The sequence below is a fragment of the Mercenaria mercenaria genome, chromosome 5, assembly GCF_021730395.1.
Source record: "Mercenaria mercenaria strain notata chromosome 5, MADL_Memer_1, whole genome shotgun sequence".
NCBI lineage: Eukaryota > Metazoa > Mollusca > Bivalvia > Venerida > Veneridae > Mercenaria > Mercenaria mercenaria.
Genome location: NC_069365.1, coordinates 92,160,127 through 92,180,501, shown reverse-complemented (window position 1 = coordinate 92,180,501; position 20,375 = coordinate 92,160,127). Strand labels below are relative to the sequence as shown.

At 35.4% G+C, this 20,375-nt stretch overlaps 1 protein-coding gene across 1 annotated transcript in view; it reads right to left on the bottom strand.

Annotated features, from left to right (window-relative positions):
- The window catches only part of LOC123557934 (RNA-binding protein 26-like), a 37,360-nt gene that overhangs the window by 15,300 nt on the left and 1,685 nt on the right, over nucleotides 1-20,375 (bottom strand). Inside the window, exons 2-12 of the mRNA XM_045349742.2 lie at nucleotides 18,876-18,951; nucleotides 18,235-18,353; nucleotides 17,611-17,813; nucleotides 16,202-16,287; nucleotides 15,135-15,835; nucleotides 14,681-14,857; nucleotides 6,450-6,539; nucleotides 5,769-5,891; nucleotides 3,740-3,943; nucleotides 993-1,229; nucleotides 236-357 (exon numbers count right to left, since the gene is read on the bottom strand). Coding sequence (XP_045205677.2) covers nucleotides 236-357; nucleotides 993-1,229; nucleotides 3,740-3,943; nucleotides 5,769-5,891; nucleotides 6,450-6,539; nucleotides 14,681-14,857; nucleotides 15,135-15,835; nucleotides 16,202-16,287; nucleotides 17,611-17,813; nucleotides 18,235-18,353; nucleotides 18,876-18,934 — 2,121 coding nt within the window. The 5' untranslated portion in view covers nucleotides 18,935-18,951. The remainder of the gene's footprint in view (nucleotides 1-235; nucleotides 358-992; nucleotides 1,230-3,739; nucleotides 3,944-5,768; nucleotides 5,892-6,449; nucleotides 6,540-14,680; nucleotides 14,858-15,134; nucleotides 15,836-16,201; nucleotides 16,288-17,610; nucleotides 17,814-18,234; nucleotides 18,354-18,875; nucleotides 18,952-20,375) is intronic.

Below are 20,375 nucleotides of genomic sequence, written 5' to 3'. Positions count from 1 at the left end.
GCATATATCAAGTATATAATTTTTAAAGAATGCAAAATTTTGTACAAGCAGTTGCAAATAATTTTTTCTAATTTTTTTGTAATGTGCTTTTTCAAACTTATCAATACTTGGAACAAGTCTTACTTATACTCAAACAGTTCTTGGGACTTAACCTGTTTTATACCTTTTAAAACTAAAATATTTTTATTCAAAACATTCGAAACCATAGAACAGAAAAAAGCAGTATGTAAATTACCTGTATATTGGTAAGAGAACCAAACTTTCCAAAATGTTCATTAATTTTGGCAATATTGTTGAACTCTGGTGGTATCTTCCTTACTTCTAATGTACAGTTTGTTTGATCTGGTCGTCTGTAACCTGCACACACAAAAATACAAGTTTTTTTTTATTTATTTCAGCACAGTATTTCCATATATTGTGAAAACTTCAATAGTCATGAAGGCACATTTTTTTTGTGGCTTCTGCTCTTGCATAAATCCATAAAATTAAAGTCTGAAAATATATGTTAGCAAATTTTCCATTTTATCTTTCTTTAAAATCCACAAATATTTGTGCTGAAACCTACACATTTATGTCCCTAAAACCCCAAATTTATGTGTCAAAATCCCAAACTTTATGTCCCAGTGAATCAAACTTTGTGCCAGAATCCCAAAATTTATGTTGCAGTGAAACAGTCATTTTTGCTGAAACAACAAAATTTCATGCACATAAAATTTAATGATCTTACAGTACTGTATGTTTACTTGATAAAAGGTAAAAATGTTCTGATTAACAACAGAGCCACTGACTTCCGTTTAAAACTTGCAAAGATAGCTGTCTTTTCATTCAGCTCAATTTTTCAATAGTTCTCAAAACAGTAATCTCGAGAGATATATACAACAAAAAGAAGTTAAAAGGTAGACATTGAAAATTTATAACTGTAACATGACAAGATTTGTGTTAAGAACTTGGACAGCAGTGATAATCATTTGTTTAAGTAAACTTGTACAAACCTCCGATGCGATTATAGTCAAATGGTTTCCTTGGTCCTGGGAATCTCTGGTATGGATGGAACCTTTGTTGATGATGTGAATAGTGACCTTGTGGACCTGGTGGCGGCTGAGAGGGGATCGTATCTGGCACTGGAACTCCTGGGGGTGGGGGCTGAGCAACTGACAGTGGTGGTTCATCTTTGGGGGCTATCACAGTTCGGGTAGATGATGTTGGCGTGTCCTCATCTTCTGGCTCATCTATAGATACAGAGTTTACTTTAAACACATGGATACTATGTTTAAATAGCTGATTTATATTAAATAGAAAATTTAAAACATAACATTTTGTCTTAACTATTGAAAGACATTATTACATGTTCACCTGCATTTTTTAAATTAATGGTGGGTGATAAATGACTTCACCCACAAATGTCTTCAGTCAAAACATGATAGAAAATTTACACTTTGCAGAGATCAAACTTGTGACACTTTGGTACATAGAGTATTCTATCTACCCGTCTAAATGGGGTGTGGGAGGAATTCAGCAGTACAAAAACCCTGTTTACTTTTTTAGACCTTAACAACCGATAATTACCAAACTTAATTTAACCCTTAGCCTGCTGGCGGCAAGTAATTCTGCCTTTGCAACCAGTGTAGACCAAGATCAGCCTGCACATCCATGCAGTCTGATCATGGTCTGCACCGTTTGCTATTCAGTCAGAAAATTTTCAGTGAACACCCCTTCTAATAACTAGAGCTATCACTAAAGGTGATGAATGTACCCCCCGCATGCACTGACACAGTACATTGCAATTTGACGCACACAAGATTGCATAATTATGTGGACTTTATGTATAGACTGTATGTATACAGTATATTAACAAAAAACAAAGTGCCATAACTATGCAGAATATTTATCTAAAAGAACATAACATGCACCATGCACAACCAGGGTTGGCACTGATCACTTGTGTGAAGTTTCATTAAGTTGTGTGCAAGGGTTTGAAAGATTAGGCACGCACAAGACTGCATATGCAGACTGTATGTACATAGTATGTTAACAAGAAACAAAGTCCCAAAACTCTGCAATTTTAGTTGTTGAAAGAACGTGACATGCCCCATGCACAAATAATGTTGTTACTGATCACTTGTGTGAAGTTTCATTAAACTGTGTCAAGGGGATGAGGAGAGATGGTGCGCACAAAATTGTGTCTATGTATATAGTATAGTAACAAAAAAACAAAGTCCCGTAACTCTGCAAAAAAAAATTCTGAAAGAACCAAACATGCCCCATGCACAACTACTGTTGTTACTGATCACTTGTGTGAAGTTTCATTAAACTGTGTCAAGGGGATCAGGAGAGATGGTGCGCACAAGATTGTGTCTATGTATATAGTATAGTAACAAAAAACAAAGTCCCGTAACTCTGCAATTTTTTTTTCTGAAAGAAACTAACATGCCCCATGCACAACTACTATTGTTACTAATCACTTGTGTGAAGTTTCATTAAACTGTGTCAAGGGGATGAGGAGAGATGGTGTGCACAAGATTGTGTCTAACGTATAAGAACTTATTTCTGCGGGCTTAATATTCTGCGATTTTTAAAAAAAAGAGGTGTATTATATTTCTGCGAACCTTATATGTGGAACGAAAATCAAATTCGATGTTTTTTATTATGGTTTATTCGACAGGAAATAACAATAAACAGTTAACTATTATATACTATTATATTACAGTTACTACTATTTTTTTAATTTGCTCCGTTGGCATTCGGACAAAAGCGGATAACGCTATCAGACATTTTCTTATACTTAACCAGATTACACGAGTTTATTATAATGGCCGCTTGTATCGTCGTATCACGGCATGTCAGGACAAAATTTTCTGCGGATTTTAAATCTGCTGTCTTATTGTCTTCCGCAGAAAACGAAGAAATAAAGTTCCCGCAGAAAAAAGTACTTATACGGTATGTATATAGTATAGTAAAAAAAACAACAAAGTCCCGTAACTCTGCAAAAAAAAAATTCTGAAAAAAAAACAAACATGCCCCATGCACTACTACTATTGTTACTGATCACTTGTGTGAAGTTTCATTAAATTGTGTCAAGGGGATCAGGAGAGATGGTGTGCACAACATTGTGTCTATGTATATAGTATAGTAACAAAAAACAAAGTCCCATAACTCTGCAATTATTTTTTCGGAAAGAACCTAACATGCCCCATTCACAACTACTGTTGTTACTGATCACTTGTGTGAAGTTTTATTAAATTGTGTCAAGGGGATGAGGAGAGATGGTGCGCACAAAACTGTGTCTACGGACAGACAGACAGACAACCTGAAACCAGTATACCCCCACTTAGAACTTTGTTGTCGGGGGGTACAATAAATGGTACTGCCCAAATTGAATGACAGACCAGTCCATTTTAGAAATTTAGCAGGCTAAAGGTTAAACTGACTTGTGCAAGATAGTTTCCATTTAAATAATAAATTTGTCCCATCATGACAAGAAACTGCATGTACCGGTACAGCCATTCAAAAACTGTATGACTACCAAGAATCTACTTAGACAGATATAATAAATACATGAAAGAGGTGTGCTCATCTACTGATATTTAACAATACCTTTCACTTCTCTTCTGACTGTAAGGTTGACAAAATTCTTGTTACGCAGTCATGACTTAACTAGAACATGATTGGCTGGTGGCAATGAAATGGATGAGCCTTTCATGAAAGGGGGTGTGCTTTTCAAATGACATATAACAACTACCTTTAACTTCTCTTCTGACAGTGAGGCTGACAAGATCCCTGTTACCTAGTCTTGACTTCACAGGAACATGACTGGGTGGCGGGTGGGAAGGGGGAGGGCCTTTCATGAAAGGGGGCATGTTGTCTGGGCCTCCTGGCCAGTATGGAGGTGGACCTGATCTGGTAAGCCCTGGTGCTTCTGGATTGTATGGCTCCTGATGGAAATCTGTAAATATATAAATGTCTACCCGTATATACTTATATATATTACACCTGTTAATGGTAAGTATCTGAGAGTTAAAGATCGTTATGAAAACTTACGAATGGAATCAGTTTTCTCACATGATCTCCAATAAATTTTATCAATAGTCTTTTAGGTCATTAATCATTTTCTATTTCACAAAACTGGCACTGAAACAAAAGATATTTTCATGCAACCATAGATTTCATGTTCTTAAAATTGAAACTTGTGCACATGACAGAATATTTGCAAAGTAATCAAACAAACAGGATCATTTACTATATTCAATGATAATATCATTTTCATGAGTTTTCCTTTGCATTTAGTGAATATTGGGAAAATATATCCCTTGAAAAGATTTCTGATTTCAGTATTTCAGGTACTTGTATATACAGTCTATCCTGTACTAACGGTCACCTCCGATCAGCGGTCACCTCCGTTCAGCAGTCATTTTATGACGCCCCGATGAATTTTCCTCTATTTTATCACTTTATTCAGCGGCCACCTCCTGTCTGCGGCCAGCGGCCACCGAATCTGCCTCCCGACCGCCGTATTTCACCCCTGTCAGCGGCCATGTTACTTCCAAAATCAATTATTTTTAGGCGATAATCGCCGAAGATACCCGATTTTTGAGAAACACGTGATTGCTAAGTTTCGCGTGACTTCCCCACAAGAACGACAAAATAACATGAGCTTCTCAATTAAAACTGATAACCAAAGGTGTGATCCTCTTTTTGTTAGATCAAATGGCCAGTAATTATCGGCAATTAGCGTGTCACTTCGTGTCAGTTTTATTCTTCACAGTTTGATCTCGGTAAAGATAATACTCGATATCTAATTAGCAGCATATTTGTGATTTTTTTTATATTTCTTTCATCAAAATACTATTAAATTTATACGAAATTTATTGTGTTTGAAAGAAATATAAACCACTCGATCTTTTACGGAATGTAACGGCAATCTTAGATTTTAGCGTAGACAGTAAGCGCAGAGAGTAGCGAAAATTGTAAACAAACTAGTTTTAAGTTGGAAAATTGTCTGTGACAATTTTTGTTGTAAAAAAAAAAACATGCAAGAGTTTTAGATTACTAAGAAGACCATTCGTATTGCGAAGGCAAGTGCACGTCAATGTATCCTGGTAAAATTTTAATAGAAAACCGAAAAAGAAATGGGTCTAAAGCTAAACTGGTCAAAAGTCTGAAAATTACATATACTGGCTGCACCTCCGATCAGCGGTCATCTGGCTTAGCGGCCAAATTGTCTGCTTCCCCTGGCTGGCTGCTTAAGACAGGTTAGACTGTAGTTCAACAGACACTATGTCTAGATCTCTTAACAAAATAAACCTGATCCTGCAAGATACTGACAACTTTCTAATTTTAAACAGGAGAGAACGTATTACTTGGCATCACAATACTATGCCAAATTGTATCAGAACACATATGTATGAGGGGATAAAATCACAAGCCCTGAACTGGTGGTTTCAAACTCTTCCTCATGAGCTGTCTGGGCTGGTGACAGGCCTGGGGTAATCATAAACAGTAATTGTAATCAGCTGTAATTGCTTCCATTTGTTCAAGTAATCAGTAAAGAGACACTTGGCGAATATCTTGTAGAAGACAAGTAAACAAAATGAGCCACACCATGAGAAAACCAACATAGTGCATTTGCGACCAGCATGGATCCAGACCAGATTGTGCGGATGCGCAGGCTGGTCTGGATCCATGCTGGTCACAAATGCACTATGTTGGTTTTCTCATGGCGCAGCTCAAATTACCAGGAAAGTAGAAAATGATAATAAAATTATATTTACCAGGTCGAACATGAATTGGTGGTCCTGGCATCCTGTTGAAGAACCCTGGGGGTGGTATCCCCATGTGCATTGGAGGTGGGGGTCCTGGTGGATGAGGGTGTCCAGGGAGCGAGGGTGGTGGACCTGCAAAATAGTAGATCTTTAAAATCCTTCATACCGTAACCTTCTATGATTCTAAATAAGCTCTATACTGTGAAAATCTCTCTTCCTACTAGCACAGACAGCGATGAACACAGTGCTGTTGTTGACAATTGTGATGGCTGTTCAAATCAATTGCTGGCCTGTGCAAAACAGGCTTCAACAAGCTTTCTCTTGAGACAAGGAATTAATTTAAATATAAGACAAAAGAAGTTGATGAGCATGATTCTGTTAGCTTAAACTTTCATAAATATAAACATTAACACTATTAAAAAAGTTTGTTAACCGGACAGTGGATCTCATCACCAAGGCTTAAGATCTCCTTCAAATTTCTTGCCCTTAACTGCTCTAGATTTGAAACCTTAAAAGAAATGTATAAATCGTTCACGTTAAGATGCTATACAGGTAGCTTACAGAAAGTCAGTGGTTTAACCCAGGTGAAATGATGCCCATGGGCACCTGGGGTATTCCTCCACCTTCATATGCTAGAAAATCTGACTCATGATATAGGGTCTGTGAAACTGAAAGCCTATCAAAACTAACCTGATGGATATTGTGACACACTTTCCACGACCACAGGGTCATTACCATGATCATATACACACAGGTCTCCTCGTACACAAAATCCCTTTTCTGAAATATATACATAGCATTTATATCATTTAATTTTGTTGAAACAGAATGTCAAGGTTTCGGGCAATACTTATTTCATAGGGACATGGATTTATGGATTTAATATTTTGAACATAGCCAAACTGAAAATATACTAGTTTTGTTCGTTTGGATTTTTTAATTCACAAACTTGCTGAAACAGTAAAACCTGTAAAATTTAGTCTCCTACCAAAATAAACAATGCTGAGAATAAGAACAGAAACAATACCCGAGTCACTATGCTATCCTTTTAGTGTTAACGCTAAATACATTTCATGTCTATTGTGAAACAAGATCTATAATTTATACAAATCACTCTTGAAAATAACCCCTCTAAATGAGTACACCCCAAAACTGATATTTTTCTTAAGAGTTATTACTTTTGAAATTGTGTTCATGTTTACCAAATTTTAAAGTGATATGCAAAAATATGGGTAATCTCATGTTTGTGAAAATGACTGATAAAAGTAATAGGTTAAAAATCTTCAGTGCATGCTTTTGGAAGTGTTGTTGATTTCTGGGCCCTTGTTAGGGGTATTTAACACAGAAGCCCTTCGGTCTCGGTCACAAACATTCCCACGGGCTTCTGCAGACGTTAATACACATTAAACATGTATTATCCCTACATTGATGCTTGACTCTTTATTGTTGGAGGTATAGTAATATAATATATCTGTTAGAATAATTCATCTCAACCACAGCTTACTTGTGTTTCTTTTAATAGACAGAAACTTTGCATTTTACACATTTTCGCATTTATTTCAATCAAAGTAGCTAAAACATTTATTACACATAGAAGCCAACATGTTTGTTTACCACCAACAGCTGGTCAGACTAGTTTTTAGCACCTTGGACATTTCCTCCTACTTCAAATACTTTGGCCAGAAGTTTTATCACTCTAAAATGAACTTAAGCCTTTTTTCGCAGCTTAGCAGATTGTTAATTATAAAATTTTTGTTACATTTCCTTCTTGGTATTGTCTGGACTGTTTGACAATTGAGTTACTCTCCTGGAAGCTTTCTCATAAAAAGGACTGTATTTGCAGTCAAAGTTACATTTGCTAGCTGGTAACTTTGACAAAATACTGCTTTAATAAACTGTTATCTTGCAGTCTTTTAAAGTTTGTGGATTTATTATTCCAGGTATGTTGAGTTTCTCATTTTATTATATTGCTGACATTTTTAAGTTAAATACAAGTATTTTACATCTGAAATATAATTCAAATTTTTTTCTTTTTAAGTTAACACTTCCTTGTAAATTAAATAAATGTCTTCCTTTTTGTAATAAAATTATTGATTTCAAAGTTGTTAAGGATCTTTCTTTCAAACTGAAGTTTGGTCATATAGCGCGCTCGACTCTCAGTGCTTGACTCTGAATTAGAGCTTTGCTAGTAAAAAAAGGGGATAACTCTGTCAAAATTCAAATCAAAGTAATGGGGATTGTTTCTCCTGGTGTAGACTAGAAGTTTCAAGTCAAAAGCTTTAATAGTAACAGAGATATTTGACTTTATCAAAATGTTGTACCACAAAAAAGTGGTCATGGTTTTTCCCTATGGTCAATTATAAAAAAAGTTACAATACAAGTTATTCATAGTAACAACTACGACCGACATCTGCAAAAAAAAGGGTTACAATCACATTTCCATTTTCATTGTAAAAAGTATCAAAAACAACTAATTATCAGATGTTTCCGTAACATGTAATCCGTCAGTAATTAAGTTGATGAATATCCAACAAGGAAAGCAGTCCCTTAATAGACACGGTATCTTAAGTATTAATATACTTCCTTGCTTGTTTTTTATCTAGGTGACAGCGGGCAATAATGGAATTACGGTTCATAAACTTTGATTGTGAATCTCAAGAAGAAAGATTTCTCATCTGTGAAAATTGCGATGAATTATTTTCGACAGCTAACCAGCACCTCTATTGCCATGTAATCTTTAGGAAGGAACAACAATATTCTGACGCTGTGATAGGAACAATGCACCAAGCGTACTACTTAGACAACACCATGTACTGCCCTCCTTGCGCCCGACTAAAAATGAATGAGGAGAAAGCTAATGAAAGAAGAGAGCGAGAACAATATCTTCAAAATATCCTTAATGGACGGGTAACGTTTGAATCAGATGAAGACAGTGACGATTATGATGATGATGAATCAACAGTGGACAGCTCCACAAATAACGAAGATGAAAAACCTATGCTTAGCAGTCCACCACGACTTTCTTTTAATTATGTTTATAGATATGATCCAAACAGAGCAGCAGCAACAAGAAGACCATACGCTGCTAGAAATAGATATGATTAAAAGTTATCCGAATATGCAAATAAAAACAAATCTATAAAAGCAGTTCGTTCATTTCTTTTCCCGACTTTACCTTCTGCTATGATGAAATATGTGTACACACTTTTTTCTGGTATTAACAATCATTTATTTTACTTCTCAAAATCATATACAAGAGACATTCTGCAATATTCTCAGTTTAATACAATGTTTATATGTACATTTCAAATATGATAAGATACCATAGCAATCACATATATTGATTACAGATGCATATAATACTGCAAAAACAAGTCCTTCATGTGTAATTCTCATTTACATATAAAAGTAATTATCAATATTTTGGCAAAGTATGGCTACTCCAGTGTCTGAGGTAACTTCCGAAGATGAAAAACCAGTCAACCGGGAGGAAACCAGACACGCTTGTCAAGCATACCACATCATCATTACTCCACTGTGGCTGTAGAAGTGACAAATAATCTCACATGAATGCAGGGGATACTACAGTACACCACAGTAGATTAAACATTCCCCATAAATTGATGCAAGGAATATTTAGCGGAGCGATGGAGCAAGCAAGGCTATGTACTGTAATTCTAAGCAAGACATACTATACTGAGCAAAGCTTTCACATAAGCAAGACTATGACACATTTAAGCGATGCTAGTCAGATATTGCCATAGCACTAGAGCAATACTGATCACAGTTGCATTAAGACTATAGCAACTTCTAAAAGTATGCCCAATCACCCTGCAGTCGACAGCATTTTTCTCGGCAACAATAAACTTGCCAAGATTAAATTATTTCCCAAAAAATCTGAGCAAAATTTTCATTCAACCATGCAATCATATAATCCTCTTAAAACCATACATATAACCTTTTACCACTAACATGTTTACTCTTTTAACAGAACTTCAACCTTTGAATGAAATAAAAAGAAACTAATCGTTTAGGTAAAATTTATTGCCTCTGAACACGTGTTTTATGTTTAAGAATTATGTCCTTAATATGATGAAAATAGAATTCGATCCCAACGCTGTTAAGATGTACCCCATCAGGGTGATAAAAAGCCGTCTTTGCGCCAATATCTGGGGAGACCATATCCCCATTCCCAGAGGACAATACGATTTTACGGCCTATTTGGTTAATGCGTTTCCGTTTCTTTTCAATGCCTTTGTCTGGCCCCTGGGCACCTTCCCACTTTTGTCTCTGTAAAATGTCCATCCATACAAGGAGTGTTTCTGGAAAACTTTCTCTTAGGTAAGTTATTTCATTTTGTATAATCTCCCACAGTGACGGCGTTTTAATGTTGATTAAATCGTCCCCACCTAAATGAAGTACTATAATCGACGGTGGTATCGCCGGTAACACTTGATTCTGTATGTGATCTCGAAGACTGTTCCAACCCAAACCTTGCTTCCCAAACCATGCAATGGTCATGTCATCAATTTTAAGGTTAGGTCTTCCAGATGTGATGGCGTAAACCCCAGCCCAGTAAGGAATTGAGTCACCAATTATCCAAACATCTAAATGTAAAGAATATTGATATTTAATTGAAAAAAAAAACAAACAACGGATTCTGGGACAGACTACAAAGCATCTAGAGCTCAATTCTTAAAACCATGTTTCAAGAAAGTCGCATTCTGTGGCTCTTTATGACTTACTGTTAAATAGCTATTAATCTGTTACTACATGAACTTTATATATAAATACATTTGAAACCAGCATGTTTCCAAACAGTGAATCATGTGCAAATATAAAGTTTATGGGCATTTGATGACCATCTGCCCAACTTTTTGTCTCTGACAAATGACCTTGTGTTGCCTACCAATTCTTAAACTGTGTGACTGGAAATGACCTGAGTTGTATCATGGATGTCTTACTGCCTTTGATAGTACATGTGAGAATTGTGACCTTGTGACAACTACACCATTGTTGTGACAAAAAAGCCTTGTTCTTAACTTAGTTCTAAAAACTCAAGCAGTTTGCTAACTAGGCATACATTGTCATTTTGTTTAGGCAACTTAATGAAAACTGGTTTGCCCATATGATGTGTCTTACAATACCAAAGACAAATAATGACATACTGATTATCATGACAGAAATTTATGTCATTGACATGTATCACATGATCTATTCGAAGGGATGTGGTGCTGTCAATTCACTTACTCGGAACAGACCAAAATAAGCCAACGAAAACACAACTGTAAAAAGTTTTGCTTCATACATATCGTAACAGACAACTGGTAGTTTGTTACAGATTTCAACCAAAATGTTCATAGTGATTGGTGCCTGTTTGTCCCTAGTTACCCGGCTCCTGCGACAACCCTCTAGAATTTTGCTCACTACGAATACATTACTGAAATTGTAAAATCCATGGAGTTCATGGAAGTGTTTCATTCCAGCCAAGTAAGTTGTAATAGATTTTGCTGATGGCCCTTTTTCTACACAAATGCTTAAAACCAAACGCTACGTGATACTGGAATCGACCAAAGATTTGCTAGCTTCTAACTGTTCCTAAATTTTTTGAACATGTTTGAGGCTGTATTGTAAGTAAGTAATGTATTTGTTGCTATTGCTGAAGCACCAAGATGTGTTGCTCTCCATAGGAAAGAAGGAATTAGGCTTGGTTCTCTGTCTGCTTCCGGTGCGGGTAGTATCTTCAGTATTTGTCTGATGCACAGGATCTTCAGATAAATCCACCGTTTTGTCCACCTTTTTTCTTCTCCTGGTTATCTTCTGAACAGGCTGACTCTACATCATTCCTGGAGAGCTGTCAGAGCCACGCTCTGCCTTAACAACAAAGCATGACTGCACAACTTAAAACACCACTTTGAACTGCTATGTGGCAGTACAGTGTGGTTCAACTGAGAATATTGCACGTGATCTCGAACGCTTCAGTGGTTCCCGAACGCTTCAGTGTTCATCATTTATTTGTTATGTTTAAACAGGGAACTAGGGAAACCTGATTACTTGACAACGATAGTTTATAGCTTGCCTAACAACAAAATTGCCATTAATTATGTGAGAAAATAAATGTAATTATTTTTAGGCAAAATATTTTTTTCATTTTATTAATCGTAAGAAAATTATAAATTCAAATAGCTGTTTTTGTACAGAAGATTATGTCTGTTGTCAATTAATATTTACAACCTTCCTGGCCAACATGATAGTTTTATCTAATGTAATATGAAATTAGGTGCTGCCTATCTGACAGGAAAACCTAGTCATGAGTGGTTATGTTAATTCTTTATGAATAAATTGTTCCGTTATTTTCAGCAAGCCTGACATTTTTGCTCTTATGAAAATTAAGAAAAAGGCAATCTTTTGAAATGTCTGTTTGAATGAATGTAATCATTACTTCAAGTGTGTCCAGACCAGACTAATGGATGTCGATGGAAAATCGTGTTCATGAGTAAAAGATATTAATGATATTTGGGTGCTCAGAATCTAGTCCAAAAATTTCAAAAGAGGCAACCATTTACATACTTATATTAAAAACAGTTCAGGTTACCCCTTCCATAGGAGATATTTAACTTGTATGGTTTAGTTCTTATTTTGTATGTTGCTTTTTTGTGTGTGTGAAAATAATTCGGAGGCAGCTAGACTATTATTTGCAAGGTAGATACTGGACTAAGATTTTTAACCCTTACAATGTACATATATTTATCTATTTGTTTATATTTTTATTAGCAAAGATAATTCATACAGAATGACTACCGATACTATACTGAAACTTTCTAAAACTGTAGAACAACAAAAACTGTCCTACTGAACTTTCTAAGTTTTATAACCGTCCTCAAAGAAAATTGAATTTCTATAAAATTTTACCTCATTTTGATTTTTTTTTGTACTCCTGACTGTTGTGGTTGTTGTTGCTGATATGATTTAAGTTAATGAGGTAAAACATCAACGGCTATTTTACATGCATTAACCAGTTTGTAGTCAAGGTGTATTATAGTAGATAAAAGACGCTAACCCAGAAATATAACACTTATGTATAAAGATTCCATTAATCACCATCCAGACTTTGGGATTCTGCAAAATATCTTAAAACCTGCATGTAAAGGTAAATGTGACTTCGATATATCATGTAAGTTCTGTTCTATCTTGTTTCCATTACATGAAGGTATTGTTTAGCAGACAAACAGAATAAAGTTTTGCATTGTTGTTTTTAAGTGTTTATTTTCATTTGAAAGTCACTGACCTACAGATCGCATGACAACAAAAATATTTTTTTAAATATCAGAAAATCATTGCTTTATTTCTTAAGAAGGCTGTGAAACTTAGTTGTTGACAGATTATATGTTAAGGAAACATGTACAGGGCCCATGCTATCGTTCGCCACTTGAGGCCATTGGCGAATCTGCGATAAAAGTGGCTGATAAAAATCACGAGCGATGAAATGGAAATTTCTACATATCTCTTTGTTCTGAATCATGACCTTTCTAGAATTTTGTCTGTTTAAGATAATATGCTTTCAGTTCGTGTTGCGCAAAGTCGATACCGATACGCAGTCTCCGTTTTATGCGTGTAATAAACATCTTGACATACGGGCTGCTGTTTGCAATCAATTATCGGATAAATTACTGTGTAAGGAATAAGCTCTAACTAGTTTGTTTAACTACTACTGCAGGGTTCGAATTCAAGCTCGCATACTCGCGAAATGTGAGTGCAAATTTCAAACTGCGAGGTGAGATTTCAGACACCAGCATTTTTTTGCGAGTGAAAATTTTTGGCTGAATAATGTGCATTTCTAACGGTCCTCTCGATCTTACACTGTTCTTTCTTTAACAACTCGCGGTCATTGCAGCACACTGTCATTTGCAGAACGAATTTCGGAGCACCCTTTCATCTTTCGTCGTAAACGGAAGTTTACACTCGATACATGTCCCGTGCGCATGTCTTTTCAACTGCTGACAAGTACCTGTGCTAATTTTGATGATGTTTACCGCATCCGGTGGGTTTTTTGGTAATCTATAATAAGTTACTATTTACATAGCGCAGATACGATTGGCTTGACTCGTCACGTGGATGTTTGTGATAATGTTGTAATAAAGTGACAAGTCGCGGAAAATGCAAGTTGTTTTTTCATTTAGCAAGTTAAAAAAAATACCACTTGCGAAAAAATGCAAGTAGAAAATCTGGCTAAATTCGAACCCTGTACTGATTAATTTATTTCAATCCTATATAATTAACAAATAATCAAGGCCTTCGAGTGGTTTATAGTCTGATTAACGGTTCAGAGTTCAGAAAGGAATTGAACCACTAGGGCGTTAGCCCGATTGGTTAAATACTGAAGCATCTGAACGCTGTTACATAACTGAAATATTGTTGAAAGACGGTGTTAAACCCAAAACAAACAAACAAACCCGAGTGTTTGTTTATTCAGTTTTTTTTCTCTTTGGTCCGAACAAATGAAAAGTGTGTGAAAAATATGATTTCCGTGTCCTACAAAACGGGCATGGAACTAGTCCAAATCGCCACCTGTCAAACTTTTACAATGACTTCTTTTTCTTAAGGTCGAAATGAAGATTCTTTCAATAAAAGCTAAAAAATTTTTTTTGCCGTGAGGAGCCGGGTACTAATCCTCACTCAGGCATGTTTTCTTTCTGGATTTGGCATTTATAAGATAGTTTAGAAAGAAGTTTCCAAGCCTGATAGTTTAAAGGTGTCTATGTGTATAACGCCAATGGCAAAGTTAAAATATTCATTAATAATAATACTCTGCATTATGTCCTTAAACTCAAACTAACACCACAGGAAATGGCTAAATAAAGACTATGTAAAAATTACCCCATCCACAATTATAGGCATTAATAAGAATTATAGGAACTTACCATCATAGTCTCTACACCTGATTCTAGATGCTGACTGCACTTCTCCGTATCTTCCTGAGGTATGTGTCACTACAGATATTGAACTGTGAGAATCTGTGGGAGTTGGGTTTGTACTATCTGCAAGCCCGTTCTCTTGGGTAGGTGTAGGGCCTCGACTGTCTTGACTGTTTCTGCGCACTACAAGCATAAGTCCACTCATATTTATTGTCAACATTTATGATTTATTTCATTCTGGCAAGTTTAAAGTCTACCAAACAAAGCTATGTTTAAAATGCAACTAGTTAGCTTTAATTGACTGAGTTAAAATCTTTGCAAAATTTGATTACAATGAGCATGATGAGCAAAGCATAAGAGTAAACTGTACAAAAATGTTAAAAAAAAAAACATGAAAAAGAAAATATGCTTGAACATATTTTTACGTGACACTTGATTTAATTAAACTTGCAAAAATTACCTTTTCTTAATGGTGATCTAGACCTTGATCTATTGGGGGAAAATGATGACCTTGACCTTGGACTTTTAGAGCCTGCTAGGGACCTTGACCTTTTCCTTGGTGACCTTGATCTAAATCTTGGAGATACTGAGCGTCTATAAGGGGATCTTCCTCTTGGTGACCTAGCTCTGACTTCACGTCGCGGTGAACGACCACCAGGTGATCTTGACCTTACACGTCCACCAGGTGATCTTGATCTGATGCGTCCCCCAGGGGATCTTGATCTTATACGTCCATTTGGGGATCGTGACCTTATACGACCTCCAGGTGACCTAGACCTTATACGACCTCCAGGTGAGCGTGACCTTATACGTCCTCCTGGTGATCTTGATCTTATACGTCCTCCTGGTGATCTTGATCTTATACGTCCTCCAGGGGACCGGGACCTAATTCTTCCACCAGGAGACCTTGACCTCATTCTTTCTCTTGACCTGCTTCTTGGTGACCTTGACCAACTTCTGGACCATGACCTTGACCGAGAGCGACCTCGACCACGACCTCTAGGTCCTGGGCTTCGTGACCTTCTAACAGGCCTAAATGGTGATCTTCGCCTGTATGGTGACCTTGATCTGTATCTTCTTAACCTTGGACTTGTTGAACGTCTACGTTGATAGCCTCTATCAAAGTTACGTCTATCATCCAGTCTACGTCTTCTGTCTTCCCTGTTAATAAAAATTTAAACCCTTATATTACAAACTTAATATCACAAAAGCATGTGATTAGTATGATAAACACAACACACGTTCTTCAAATAAATGTAAAAGGAATAAATGTTTATGTACCAATGGTTCTTAAATAAATTTAACACTTGAAACTCAATATGTATTGAAACATAAAAATATGAAAATATTATGCATGTATACAAGTGTATGTTGGTATGTATCTTACCATGCATGTTCAATTCCACATTATTTTATACAAATTTTAGCAGTCCCCTGTCACAAATTTTGAATTCACAAATTAGGTTCTAAAGTATACGCCTTCAACAGAAATTGTTTATCAAATAAACTCCTATAATATACACTTACTCTCTGGATCTTGTTCTAGGAGATATACTTCTTGATCTGGACTTAAGAGGTCTTTTCTCTGCGATGGGGAATGCTTTCTGTAATTCCTGTAAATGCAGTTTTTTAACATACAAATATCTATACTGTTTCACTATCGATTTCTTTAACAGTTAGTAAGTTTCTTTTATAGAACACTATCACAACAAATAAAACGTAAAATTACAATTTCACTATACATGTACTTTCTACCAGTTGATCTCTGTGTCATAGCATATACCTTTCCTAAAATCACAGCTGAAATGTTAAATGCTGTTTCAAAACACCTTCGAACTACCCTAGAGGTACAGATACAAAAATCATATGTGAAAACTCATATTCATATCCAAAAGATATGACATTTGAAAAATCTTTTCTTTACAGTTATAACAACTTTCTATTGTATATATCAAACATGTGTTACTGATTACAGCTTCCCAATAAATCTTTACTAAAGTTTGTGTCTTTCTCAGTTGCAGCAACATATGTTGTAACATTTGTCTTAAATTCATTTCACTATTTTACTTTTCCAGCAAATGTATTGATTTATCTCCTACGTTCGGTACACAGTTTATTCACTTTTTTTTATCAAGCTGATTTTGAAGACTGCAATATAGTTTACATGAATCATTTTTTAATCCTCTTTTATGGTGAAAAAATCAAGCCAAGGCATGACTGCAGCTCACCCGGTTACAAACCCAATACCTTCAGGCTTCAGGATTAGCAACAGACATTCCTATTTTCTAAACTACAGTATCTTTCTTCCCTTAAGATATGATTTTACTAATTTTATACTTATATATTTTATAAATTCATGTACATTCATTCTGGTAATATAGAGGTCTACCACACTGCTCTGGTAGAACATCTGGCATATTTGGCCAGTATTTTTAGGTCTGTTTGTGTTACAGGTTAAAGCTTTCAGTAAGTCAATGAATCTTTTTGCCAAAAATCCTCATATAATGTCTTAGCCAACCAAACTCTTCAATGTAAAGCAGTCCCCACATCAAAATCCATGCTGATTATACATTTTCTTTTTTCATAGTAAAGGACTTTCTCACTTGCTATATAGCAGAGATAATCTAATGATGCAGTCATTTTGTATAGTAGTGCTTTATTTTCACAAGCATTTTTTCAGTTGTGACTGGGATTTGTATATACATGTAGCAGGCAGAATCATACAAAAATATCTGCTGTAACCACTGCTTGACAATGTGGCAATGCATGTATCTAATGTGCATGCTCACCAGATAAACCATAGAAAGGAATCAGAGGTTCGTCACTGGTCTTGGTTAAACCTTTGATGGATAGCTCTTGATGAAAATAGTTTATTAATATTATTCAGGTTGATATAAATTTTCACATCAATGTCACAAATTAGTAAATTAATATACCTCTTCCTTTTTGATATCAATTTTTGATGTTGATGTAACCAACTGCTGGTCACTTGAGGTTGGGGTAGCATCATTCTCTGTCGGGGGTACCTCTGGGACACTATCAGGCAATTGATCAGGAGCTGGCGGGGCTTCCTCTTTCTTTACCATATACGACTTGTTCTCTATCACTTCAAATAATGTGTCCACAAAATCTTTTGTTTCTAAAGTGAAATATTTTTGGTGAAGACAAAACATATTTTCAGACAGTTAAAGTTAGCCTCAAGCCTCTTTAATGAAATTTTTGTGCATGGTATAAAGAAGACATTCAGTTCAAGAAAAATAACAACATACCCGGTAGGTAACCAATAAGACATCTCATTTCCTTATTGTAATTTAACAATTTTCTAAATATAAGCAAGTTAAAATTATCACAGTGTTTCACACTTGATTCCCAGTCTAAGAAAGTTTTTACAACATATTAAAGTTCACTACACTCTACAACTACTAGTTGGACTTTAGACCAATACTCCCCGCCTATTTAAGGAATTGGGGATATATGTACAATGTCAGAATTCTGCTCTCATCAAGACTGAAACTTATTACAGAAGAATTTAAATTATAAATCAAAATAAGAATACTAACTAGTCTGTAAAAAGACATCTAGCTGGTCAGTACAGCTGTCCTTGAGGTCTGACAGAGGTTTATCTTTCTTTACCAGGGCAACAATATACTTTGCTAGTGCGCTTGGATCCGCTTCACAGCTGTAAACAAACAATATATGGAATACCATACCAGTGTGCTGACCTTCGCATTTGTATCATACAGGTTTGGCTGTGAACTGTTTTCTGTATCATTTTCCATAAGGTTTTTATTCACCATCAGTGACACATTTTGTACATAATAATTATATAGATACTAAAAATGAGAAAACGCTCGAGTCCTAATGTTGTTTTTATAAAATATTTTACAACATATTTCTAAGGAACTTTCATCAAAAACCTATGTGTTGCTATATAAAACATAGTACGGAGTACAAGCTGATATCTATAAGGTAGGTGTTTTTACAATAAGAGATAAACTTGTTGTTTTTTTTCTTCAGAAATTCCACATTTTACATTATTACAATTTACAGGTAAATGAAATGAAATCAGGACAATGTCAGACTTTCCTGTTATTTATTCTTTAAAAGTTTAGCAAACATGCAAAATGAAACAAGCTATTGATCCAATAATTTCTGTTTTTCAACATTTCTAAACTTGTAAGTTATCTTTAGAACTACTTACATTGGTGACAAAGATGCCGTCAACCAGTCTTTCAACTGTTCAAGATCATCGACCAGCATGGCTGTAGATTTTTATACTGAAATACAACAAAAAACGGTTTATGTGCTTACTTTCCTTACTAAGTTTAACCCTTACCCTGCTATATTTCTATAATGGACTGGTCCATCTTTCAATTTGGACAGTATCATTTATTATTTAAAGGGGTTTGCACTGAAAATTTACTGACTGAATAGCGAACAGTGCAGACCATGATCAGACTGCACGGATGTGCAGGCTGATCTTGGTCTGCACTGGTCGCAAAGGCAGAATCATCTGCCGCCAGCAGGCTAAGGGTTAAGAAGTAAGATAACTGTAAGTTTTTTCTGAGGCAGGATATTATCACATATACAGGTCAGTAAAAAATGTTGCAAAAGATTTTAGATCCATCCTTCAACGTGTTTACTCTAAAAAGCACTTTCTCGGACTGTGAAATTACTGGAAATTCTTATGCCACTTACATGCTTTTTTATTTTAATTAACACATACAGAAAGACAACTGCTATAATTAAAACAGTAACTATGATTAAGCAGGGGTTTTATTAATTTTTGAAGTAGAAGTTGTGAAGAAGGGTAAGGGAGAAAAGTTTGTTTAGTAGTTTGCTAGGGGTAAATTTACCTATTCTGCATGTTTTTAATGCCTGTGGACAGTATATATTAGGATACTGTTTTTATTAATAGTCCAAATAATTGTACTCAAGAGATGAATATTGTTATATTTTTTTTGACTTGTTGATATCCCCCTTTAGGCAGAAAACATGAAATATCAGAATGTAAAATTGGTCTACCTGAGGTCTCATTATTAAGACTAATCAGGCACCTAGCTACCTACCGGGTATATGCCAGTACGCCTGTGAATCCACATAATTTTTCCATTTTTTTTTTACAGCTTTATCCTAGGTCTAGACTGGATGAGTTCCAAATCAGTGTACTATATATGATAAAAGTGGCCTTATTTCAAAGTCTTAGTTTTAAAACATGTCTGGGTATTTTTGGTAGTATTACTGTTTTGTTTTTGTTATGTTTTAGGCGTTACTTTTCCGATCAAATTTGTCAAAAGTTTCAAATTTTAAATAGATCTTACAAAAATGTTTTAATACAGTTTATTGCAAGTTATTAATTTACGAATTCATCCGCAACGATACACGTACATACACATACATAAAAGAATGCTGGCCTAACTTTTAATGTTTATTTTGTTCTTAATTGTGTCCTTAATAAAGTTATTTTTTGAGGCCATTTCTATTGGTTTTACTTATATTAAAGTTTATACTGTTTAAAATCCTTTCCATCCTGCATCATAATTTAAAAAAAAAAAAGTTTCAGGAGAGACTTTTATCTTTTAACATTTTAGATACAGTAAGAGGCAGGGTTCTCACTAGCAATTTCAAGTTGCAGTCCTGGGACTCCCAAAGCTGAAAAAGTTGCAGTCCCAACTACTGACTAGACTTTTCGTCAAAACAC